At 41.6% G+C, this 11,145-nt stretch overlaps 1 protein-coding gene across 3 annotated transcripts; it reads left to right on the top strand.

Annotated features, from left to right (window-relative positions):
* Positions 1 to 247: 247 nt before the first annotated feature.
* On the top strand, positions 248 to 5,433 carry LOC119159380 (metaxin-1). Of its 3 annotated transcripts, XM_037412117.2 has the most exons (9): positions 367 to 575; positions 667 to 727; positions 980 to 1,059; positions 1,128 to 1,220; positions 1,893 to 2,072; positions 2,530 to 2,606; positions 3,509 to 3,660; positions 4,239 to 4,375; positions 5,291 to 5,433. In XM_037412117.2, exons 1-9 carry the CDS (start codon positions 507 to 509, stop codon positions 5,360 to 5,362), a joined length of 921 nt encoding a protein of 306 aa, XP_037268014.2. In that variant the 5' UTR covers positions 367 to 506; the 3' UTR covers positions 5,363 to 5,433. The 3 variants fall into 3 exon arrangements, with proteins under 3 accessions (XP_037268015.2, XP_075721210.1, XP_037268014.2); XM_037412118.2 differs by lacking the exons at positions 367 to 575; positions 667 to 727 and adding an exon at positions 248 to 357; XM_075865095.1 differs by lacking the exon at positions 667 to 727 and having other exon boundaries at positions 366 to 442.
* Positions 5,434 to 11,145: the final 5,712 nt, after the last annotated feature.

The following is an 11,145-nucleotide window of genomic DNA, read 5'->3' as shown; positions in this document are numbered from 1 at the left end:
ATGTGTATTACAATGTTGATGTTTCAAATGGCGATTTCATGAAAAAGCTTAGCAATTTAAATGCGCTACGCAGTACCTATTTGCGTTTCTTCCTATCTACTTCCATATAACGCGTCTGAGTTGAGGGAGATCTTTATTTATGTATCATGTTTCACGCGCATGTCAAAATAAAATACGGCTGTCTTAAAGTATGGGTTACAGATCTCAAAGGTCACGCTTTTGTGTACTGCAAAAGAGGCAAGGGAGCAGTACGCCATGACCGCCATATGTTGGGCATTTTACTAGCCTCTCGTGCTGCTCTTTCGTCCAGCGACCATAACGGTATCGAGGTCAGCACAAACATACGCACGCACTCCGGTAAGATGTGTGTTGCCGATGATCGGGTGGTGTTGTAGAGCGTGCGATCGTGTCCTTCCTGGTTCACAAACGGGATTATGAAAACGTGTGTATTTGTGTACTGTACCGGTACGTTTATTCGCGCTTAAGGCACTCACGTAGCCAATCATATGGAGGTGTACATTTGGAAAGGTGACTGGGGCCTGCCCAGCATCGACACTGCTTGCTTGGAAGTTCTGGTAATTAGTTTTGCGGTATCGCACGTCACGTGTGCTCCATGTGCTGGGATTTTGATAACCGTGATACCCTAATTTGTTCATTTCTGCATAGGCGTACGCGAAGTTTTCCGGGGCGCCAGTGAAAACCAGAGAAGTACGTCGACCCTGGTTTGGTACGTAAGCACTACAGGCTAAAAACTGCTCTGCTAGCGCTAAAAAAAGCAACGCTGGTTTCTGCGACTGTTGCCGGAATCTATAAAGTTCTGGAAATGTTCGATTTCCTGACTCTAGCAGCCGAAGCCTTCCCGCGTGCGAATGTTCTCTAAAAAAACCCAGCGAACCATAGAGTTTTATACAATTGAAACTCTATGCAGCGAACAGTTATAGCCGCTGTATCAATGTGAAATGGTGCAATCTTGTTATAGGATCGTTGCCGGTGATGCGACATGGACCTGAGACGAAGCTCACCAAATTCCAAGATGTCGTGGCCTACCTCCGAAAACAGGCAAGGAAGCATGAGCTCTTGATGACAGAGCGTAGTTTATTTATTAGTTGCTATCTTTTTCATTGCAGAATTATAGCGCTGATGTAAAGCTGACGCCACAGCAAGCTTCAGATGCGAAGGCTTACATTGCCATGCTGAGACAAAAACTCAAGCCCGCCTTGGTACGTGTAAACTATTCTCTACCATGTGAGGAAATTGCATATTTGGGGCGCATTTTGTCTGACAATGTTCGTATGGGTTTATATATAGATCAGTGACATTATAGACAATATGACAGTGAGCAGAGTGGATACGCCCCCCCCCCCCCAAAAAAAAAGAGTGATAAGGGTATCGCAACCTGATGAATTGGATGCAGAGCTGCTTCAGACACCATGCAATGTCGTAAAACTTTTGGCCTTGTTAGTTTACGAGTACACAACCCGCTGTAGTGTGAACATGAACGAAAGGACGGCCCACCACATTCCTATGTCCATGTTATTTTTCACTGCAGTGAATTCAGTAACATGTAATGCATTTTGCAATGCTGGATCAGGGCCACTATGGAGATTCACACAGTCACATTTTATTGCATTTTTGGCGTCACTAACCAAGATGCACTAACAGCTTGCACACATCATTGAAGTTCATTTACAAGGGAGTGCTGGCTATGAGCAGAATACAAATAGACTGGAAACACGCATCACTCTCTTTTCCTATGCACGTTCTTATTCTTTTTTGCAAAGTGCCATTAGAAATGTCTAACTCGAGCCCCTTTGCCTGCGATGTATAAAGGCAGTGTTGCATCCTAAGTTTTCCTGTTGGCTTCAAAAAGCTAATGCTTTCTTCTGTTCCAGCTCTACCAGTGGTGGGTCGATGCCCAGAACTACGTGGAGCTCACAAGGCCCTGGTACGCAAAGGCTCTGGGCTTTCCCTTCAACTACGTAATCCCTGGACAGATGCAACGAGCCGCCACTGCTGTCCTCGACTCAAAACTGCAAGGCTTTGACCTCGAAGGCGACCAGGCACAGATTGCGGTATGCATAGGTCGCTTAAATGTCAACTTTATGTGGGCCGAGTGATTGCGCAACACATGGCAGAATGCATACTTCTCAGTGGTGGAAATAGTCGTGATGGCATTCCATACATGTACAACTACGTAATTAAGTCAGCTTGCATAGCTGTGCGGAAAGACATAAGGCGAGCTTTTTTGTCATTGAAACATTCAGATTTAAGTGCTCATGCATTAGTCATCAGAAGTGCCCTGCTCTTATTTTTTGTTTTGTTTTTTATAATCTGACAAATTTAAGCATCTACTACATTAAACGCTTAAAGACAACACTACTGGCTCTATCTTGGTCCACTTTCGTGTGGTTCCATGCTTGAGGATATGCGTCTTAGACAGCCACTATCAGCCCAGTTTATATCGGTGCTTATAAATATATTATTTATCCTCCTATTGCTGCTTGGAATAAATCAAACAATTCTTCACAGCTTTTCAAGGAAGCGCAGGAGTGCATGACAACACTGTCGCACCGGCTTGGAAAAGAACAGTTCTTCTTTGGCCAAAGGTGAGTTGTCTGTTGGCCAATTAAAAAGCCCTTTAACCACTCAGAGATCGAAATTTAGTAGTGGAATTGCAGTGGTGCACGTGCTCTAGTGCATTTCAGAACTACCTATTCTCTTTTGTCGGAATCAAAAGGCTACATATCGTGGGATCTGCGAGAAGACATGTTTTCACAGCTTGTACACAAAATTAAATAGAGATACGGAACCTGCATTTGACTGTGCAAGACAATTCTGCACTGTTTTGCTACAGGCACATTATGTGCTGGAATTTGGTGGCACTAGTACGAAAAAAACAGAACTGCTTGTTTGCAGACAGTACGTTTTGCCTTAGCATAGTCGCGTAAGTGCACCACCACTCAAGAAAAAAAACTTGCAAGTTAATAAAACTACCATAATATGCAGCTACCTTTGTAGTAACCTTACCAGTAGATACACTGCTAGAAAAATAGGTTTATGCCAAAATTAAGGAGCATTGGAGAGTTACAAAGTCAGAATAATGATTTATTCTTTCGAAACACAATTGTCTTATTTTTAGATATACTGATATTTTAAAAAAAAGGAATGAAGGTCAAAGTACAATTTATATTTAGTTTCACCCCAACACTCCAGTGCTGGTAAATCAGTGTGTCACGTTACAAAAATTTGTTTTATTTTTCTTATAATTTGGGCAACTCTGCCTCAGTCAGTATTTTAGCTACTTCCGAAGTTTAATTCCTGCTGTGTCAGCATTTTAGGAACCTTGAGAATATTACCTTCCTTTTGTCCCAACCATATCTTTGTGTGATTGGGGACATTTTTCATGCGTCATTATTGATAATGTATTGCAAACTTTTGGTGAGAAGAGCACACTTACTTGAAAAGTCAGCGAGTGCATTGCAGAATTTTACTAGTAACACCATTTCAGCCCCACTTCCTTGGACGCCATTGTGTTTGCCCACCTGGCTCCATTACTACGAGCACCATTTCCAAACTGCGCCTTGCAGAACCACCTCAAGGCATGTGACAACTTGGCGGCATTCGTTACCAGAATTACACAGCGATACTTCTCTGTCAAAGGTGAGTTCTTCTGCATCATTGTATGTATGAAGTCATCATCTTGAGTCACAGCTTAGCACGTAACACTTGCACAAATTATGCAGAAAGCTTTGCATCTAAGTTGTGGAAGTAAGTCAACCATAGAGGCCGTGTACATTTTAAGAATAGATTTTTCTCAATTCCAAAAAATGCTGAGTCACGCAACGTGATATATTACTGGTGGCAACGGAGCAAAGTTGTCGAAAGGATGCAGCCTCTCTGCCAAGTTGCAGTGTCCATGAGCAAGAATTTTTTTTTAATAGCGGGTAGAATATAAAAGCAGCTTGTGGTTTTTTTTTTTTTTTTTTTTTTTACGAGGATCTGCAAGAAGCACACTGAGTTTTTCTGCCATTGGCTGTAGTTGTAGTACACAGAGTTAGATCATTCGTATTGCTGTTACATTTTGCTGTGTGTGTTTTTTTTCTTTATTGTCCAATATATCAAAGTGCAGACTCGCATTACTCAAAGAGTTCGCATTCAGGAGCTTACAATATTCAGTACAGTGCCTACTTTACAGCATAAGGTTATATGAAGGGATTTATATTTGTTTTGCTTTGCAGATACTGGCAGTGGAGACTCAGGAGCTTCAAAAGTGTCGTCAGAGGAGTTTTCCTTCTCATGGCTCAACTCATTGATATCAATTGGTGTGGCAACAGTCGCCATGGTTTCATATGCTCTACTATCAGGGCTTGTGCAAGTAAGTACTACAAGACATATCCATAACAGCAGGAGATGCATGAACTGCGGTTTGTTTAACATTGGATATCGGGCAGTTTTTGCATAACTGGAAAAGGTGCAGCCATCTTATGCTGTAAATGCAAAGGAGATGCATTGATAGAAGTCGTGGGCTAGTTTCTATTGCTTTAGCTCTCATACCGCACATGATTCTCTTTTCTTTGGATTTGTGGCGAATATTTCATGCTGCACACCACTGCGTAAAATAGTATGACAAAATGGGGGTGTTGCGCAACATGGTCTTTGAAGCGTCTTGGTTATCTGTATTTTTACATATGCACAAGTGGCTTTAACCAAAAAAGTAAAATTGTAAAAGTAGATGTTGCAAAGGCACGAAAAGGAAAAAAAAAATGTTACACCCTAAATTGTAGGTAGCAAGCATTGAAAACAAAAGCATATACTGTTTAGTTCGAATAGGTTCATTAGCCATGACGGGCTTACCAACTGAAGTAAGAATCAAGTGAAATTAACTATTACTCCCTAAAGCCATTACTGTGAGGGCCTGAGAAACTTATTTAACTTGTTGTAAGTTAACTTGTTGCTACTTTAACATTCTCATACCATCATAATTGTGTGAACTTTGTTGTCAGTGAATGCTATTGTTTTTTGTTTTTGTTTTTGTTTTTTTGTATCTGACAATATCCCTACCACACGTTCCATGAACAGTTTATAAAATACATAGCAGCACATAATAAGAAAGAGGGAAAAAGATAGCTTTGTAAGTTTTGCTTCTGCACAAAATTTACCAAGGTACTTGAAAGATTAAATCAGAAATATTCTGTTATTCATGTCTATTTTCTATCATAGCGCCAGCCTTTTGTAAGCTTATAGGCGGGAAGCTCTTGAGTTGCACATGATTACTTTTGACAATTTTCAGGTCGAGTACACTGAAGACGAGCCGCCACCTGTGGACAATAGAGACAAGACAACAAAGCGTGCTTCAGAATGACAGTGTTTAAAGAAAGTACATCACAATGTACTATAGTGCCCAACCCTGTGCAGGATTGTGGTGCAGGGTTTCATCGTTTGAGTGACTTGTATATCACACTGCCTGACTGGCAGCAACAACTTGCAATGCTTCTGAAGAGGCATTTCTGCGCACAAGTGACCTTGATAACTTGCGTGTGGGTGCTTGTGGCACTCGTTTGCCTTGGAACTGTACCCAAAAAGTATCTGCATTCATTTGGTCAGCAGAAGCGCATCAACTAGAGGGATTTGCCAATGCCAACAACAGCAGTGCAAAGAACTTTGGGTTTGAAGAGTGTAGATGTAGGTAGAAACAAGCATGAAAGGAAAGTTGACGAACAACGTAAACCGTGGAAGAGGTCAATTATGGTTGTTGCGACAGCAACAAGTTTTTGCTATTGTAGCAGAATGGTGTGTTGTTTCAGCATGAATGCATGTGATAAGCAAGTCTCTGCATGTACAGACACCTAACTAAATCTACCATAAAGGTCTATTGCTGAATGACCTCTGGACGAGTGCAAGAATTTACTTCATTTCAGGAAACAAAAACATTTGATTAATAGTATCTATGGCAACTTCCACTTGAAGTTTTAAAACACATACTGTAGTATTTGGCTACAGTTTGATGTTTGACAATTTATATTCTCGAAGAAAAAAACCAAGCTCCGTAAGTTGAACCCATACCCAAGGAGCCAAATAAAAAGAACTTTATAGCCTTGGTTTGCAACAACAGGAGAGAAGAAAAAATTCATCACATGACAATTTCTCTGGGCAGCTTACACCTTTTTGCACAATTTTGTTGCTGCGTAGAAACAACAAGTCGAGTGATAACATCTTTTTACTATATTACTGTGCATGCAGTGGTAATTTGACAGTTGAAAAGGTGCTGCATTTTTTTCTGGATTTTACACGTTGCAGTGGCAGCTGCATGTTCAGACATGCGATTTCTCAATGCCACTAGTACACACCTATCCACAGTGTGTCCACGAATTCTGTAGTCTACTTGATACCATATTGCTCTTCATTATCCTTTATCGGAGTAAAGCACTGGTGCTTGTTGTGTATGCTTGTTAACTAGTTAAGGAACCCCAGTTGGTCAAAATCCAGACACATGCATTATGCCATGCCTCATAATCGTATTGTGGTTTTGGTGCATGCAACCCTGGGAATTATTTTGGGGAATTAAAGCTGAACCCTTTTATAAGAGACACCTATAAGGGACATATGGGTATAAGAGACCCCAGTATGCCTACAGTAAAATGTGGGGGATATGGGGGATAGAAAAATGCATATGAGCTCCCCTGCTAACAGGGAGCTCGTACCAGAGTTTAACTTTATTTTCTGAATAAAGTGAACTTTGTGGGTCACTGGCAGCAATTTTAACTCAATTCATTACTGATAATTTGGTAGCGAATATACATACATGGCAGACAGAGAATACATATTGTTACGGTGTTTACATGTTGTTTTAATCAAAAACATACATGGCAAGCTTTAATTTATAGTGAATTCATTAAAATGCTAAACAGTATGATGATAACTAAAAATGGGCAAGTTGATGCCCATTTTCATCCGTATGCAGCTCAAATGAATAGAACTTTTATAGCAGGGATGGAACGAAATGCGAATGGTGGGGCATCTACTATCTTTGCTGTCTCACACTTCTTTTGAAGCAGTTGTAGCCTGGATGGTGATAAAAAGCCACTAGAGTGATCCATGGTACAATAAAGAACCATTCTTGCATCTTTCGGTTTGCCAACAAGGTTAGAGCATAATGAAAACGGCACGCTATGCTTTTCACGCTTCTTTCCAACCCCCATGTACGTAACCATGAAAAAAAAAAAAAAAGCCTCTTGCACACCCACTGCATACGCATTCATGTGTGTTGCTGAGTAAATAGATGGTTTGCATTTCCACTTACTTTCCGTGTACGAATCGATGTAATCACATGTTCAAATGCTTATCTGTGTTTTTATTTAACAATGCCACGACATGTACTTTTTCACCTAATTCCCCCCCCCCCCCTTTTTTTTTGCGGTCCCATTTTGATGGAGGCGAAATGTTAGAGGACCAGGTACTGTGCGATGTCAATGCACGCTAAGAACACCGGATAGTCAAAAATTTTCCCAGCCCTGCACTAAGCCCTTCTTCATAATCGTATTGCCATGAGTACAAGATCGAATAGTATTGTTGCTAGCAGGCTTGTATGTGCCACTGCTGAAAAGATGATGACGCCGTATTGCCACTGATTACACCAGCCTGACATTCTCCTCTACTGCTAGTTTCAGGTTTCCATTACAGTATTGCATGTCCTTATTGGTAGAGATGCTGGGTAGCAGTCTATGCACTGAGACCACCAGGAAGATCCCGACACAAACAGCAGCGCTTTGGAAGGCGGCAATTATGCTTACGGCCCCGATTCGGCCCTCTTTCAGAACATTCTGAAAACATGGCAAGCGTGACAATGGCAAGCCAGACTAAACAGACGACGACCCCACATGCCACATGGCTTTTTAATGCCTTGGGAACCCAAAGGCTTTTCCATGGAGATGCTTTCGAAGATGTTCAGCACTGGCTGGGCTAATACGGTCGAGTCACCATCGCCGACGAATGAGAATGTCTGCATATACCTGCAGGATTCGGCACGCATTTGGTTTAGGAACCATGAAGCTGCCTCGAGAACTTTGCTGGATTCTTGTAGTCGGCTGAGGAATATGTATGGAAGTCGTGACCGGAAAGAATAAGCTCAACGACTCTTCATTCCCAGGAATCAATGACCAAACGAAAACATTGCCACGTTCATTGAAGAGATGTCTCGGCTGTTCCGGTGATCTGATCCGGCAATGGCGGAAGACGAGAAGGTACGCTTTCCGATTTGGAGTGTAAAGAGGCATTCAGGACTCGTGTGCAACCCACCGTAGCAGGATTCCTCCATGAAGCCATAATGATGCAGCAAATGTGAAGACAGCGGTCTTCACTGTATGAGCAGTCGAATGACCTTTTGTGCCTGTCATCGCCCTTGAAAACATCTGACGTTACAACTGTCAGGAACCTGGTGGAGCTGGTGCACAACATCAAGACGAAAAGCTGCAAAAGTTTCACGCAGCATCTCCCTTAACACGTCTTACAAAAGATGTTCCCTTTGTGTGGGGCCCTGAGAAAATACGCTATTTCTCCGAGCTTCAGCAGCGCCTGTAGCCTGGGCCCTTACCCACACACTTCGATGAAGATGCCGAAAATGAATTGCACGCAGATGCCAGTAACATTGGCCTTGGTGTAGTTTTTGTCCAGTGGCAAGACAGCATTGAGCGTGCTCTCGCTTATGCTAGCTGGATTTTAGCATCTGCATAGACGAACCATGGGAAAGAAATGTCTAGCTGTTGTCTGGGCGATATCAAAGTTCCAACTGTACCTGTATGACTACCCGTTCAAAGTTGTTACAGATTGTCATGCCCTCTGCTATATATACTCTTCAGGACGTCTGGCTAGGAGGAACTTATTCATGCCTTCAAGAATTAGACTTGACAATCATTTACAAGTCTGGCCGGAGGCACACTCACAAGATGCCGTTTCCTCAGCCTCTCATCCTCTTTCAGCTCAACTGATGTGGCAGACAAAATGTGCTCTCTTCAAGTCTGTAGTTCAGAATCTGCCTCGCAAATGTGTTTATATATTGACATCTACAATTTATTACGCTAAAAATTTTCAGCATATAATTTTTGAGTCTTGCTGCCCTAATTTCAAGTCTCATTCAGCTCTCACCTCTGCCACATCTATCATCTCCATGTTGGAACCTGCCTTTTCTTGAGTCAATATATTTGTGACTGTAGCGAAGCCCGAAAGGCAGCTTTTGCGCAGTACGACAGTGTGATGAGGTGAAGCATATAAAAATCTGAAGGGACCACTGTCAATTTGATATTGACTGCGAGTCTTTCGTAACTTGGACTGTAGCTGAGCCTGAAAGCCGCAATCCTAAAATGTGATGAGGTGAAGCATAATTGGAAAATCTGAAGGGGCCAATTTCAATCGGATGTTGATTGTATTTATCTTTGGCAAGTTTGAATAGTAAAATTCCAGTGATAATCTAATTGAATAGCTAACACTATAAAATAAATATTCGAAATTTCGAATATTTATACACCCATAATATCTGCATATGCATATGTGTGTGTTCAACAAACATACGGGTGACAACTTTCCCTTTTGTGGACGTACTTTGAGCATTTAGTCTGATCTAATGCAACTGAAATTGGCACCATGCTGTCACAATTCGCAAGTAACCCTTGGAATGTGCCTTCTTTCTCAAACAACTGATCGAGGCATCAGCATGTGATAAAATAGTAAGACGTATACTAGTCCTAGTGCCACAGCAGTGCAACTTTGGCTCTTTAGATAAGTCTAAGTGGAACATGAGAAAGCACAGAATTTTCGGCACTCCTTCATGCACTTCTGAGCAGTTTTTTGTGGGCCTGTAGCTACGATCCTATTTATGGGCAAATGGGTATTCTCACAAAACCTTCACTGAATGCAACACTCCTTCTTGGATGATCTTATTAAGTGTTCAACTGAATGCTAACGCACAAGAGTCTATCAATAGTAATAGATTAACATCTTCATTCTGTTGTCTAGTTGTACAACTCGGCTTCTAGGCATGCTAGAGTCTTTAAGATGCATGAGTAGGGAACACGTCATTTTATTTCAAATAAAGTGACTTTGGATTAATAAGGAGTTGTATTTCTGCTTATACACGAAATTATGAACTGTGGCTGTGGGGTGTTAAGTGATATAACCATTAAAAAATATGGTTATTTAAGTTACGCCTCACATTCGTGTGATTCCAGCTATGCTGCACAGATGTGCACTAAATAAAATGTAAAACCATTCCTTATATTTTACTGAAAACAAAGGGATTTCAGTTCTTAAATATTGCATATTGAAAACAATTTCAACACTGTTGTACGTGCACTTTGCAATGGCCACCATAATGTGAGACTTCCGGTATGTCTCTTACTAAAGGTATACGATAATTGGTAGCAGCCAGTGGCATCGTTGGCAGAGTGATGTATGGAAAGGAACACTTCGGAACCACACACAGCAATTGTGATTGCTTTTGGTTGCAGATGCTGTAAACTGAAATCAGATGCATAGCACCTTAAGATACCAGCTGTCAGAAGGAAAGAATTTAAGACTGCTCTACTACCCTTGCCACTGCGCAATTTCTTTGTGCTGGGGCAGAATGTGCTATTTTTATTATCGTCCCATGAAAAACAGCTAGAAAATCGCAAGAAAATGTGTTAATTTGGGGGAGTGGGGGCTTGCCGGTATTGTACTTCTTTGAAAGACAGACATGAACACAACAGTGCCCTCCTGCATTCTTGAAGAGCACTTGTATTCATCTTTGCTTCTATAAATCTTGACATTGGCTATTTATTGTCTGTACAGTACAACACAACAGAAAACACATATGCTACCTATCAAAGAAAAGATGGCAAGCCATAGCCAGCATTGTCGCATACACCGGCACTAAATACAAAAGCTTGAAAAAGGCGCCAGGCCTGCACGGAACGCGCAGCACAGTCACAGCGCAAGCTTGAAGAGCGGCCTTTCAGAGCCTTTTTTTAGCACTCTTTGGGTAACTGTTTGAGCACACTTGCAGGGTACCCACTACACTATGAATCATAATTTTTGTGTAGTGGGGAGGTATTCGTTATGCCATCCTTCATCATTCTTCAAAGAAGCATGGTACTCACTACACACTTGCAAAGA

This window comes from Rhipicephalus microplus, chromosome 1, assembly GCF_043290135.1.
Source record: "Rhipicephalus microplus isolate Deutch F79 chromosome 1, USDA_Rmic, whole genome shotgun sequence".
Lineage (NCBI taxonomy): Eukaryota > Metazoa > Arthropoda > Arachnida > Ixodida > Ixodidae > Rhipicephalus > Rhipicephalus microplus.
This window is presented reverse-complemented; position numbering and strand designations above follow the sequence as displayed.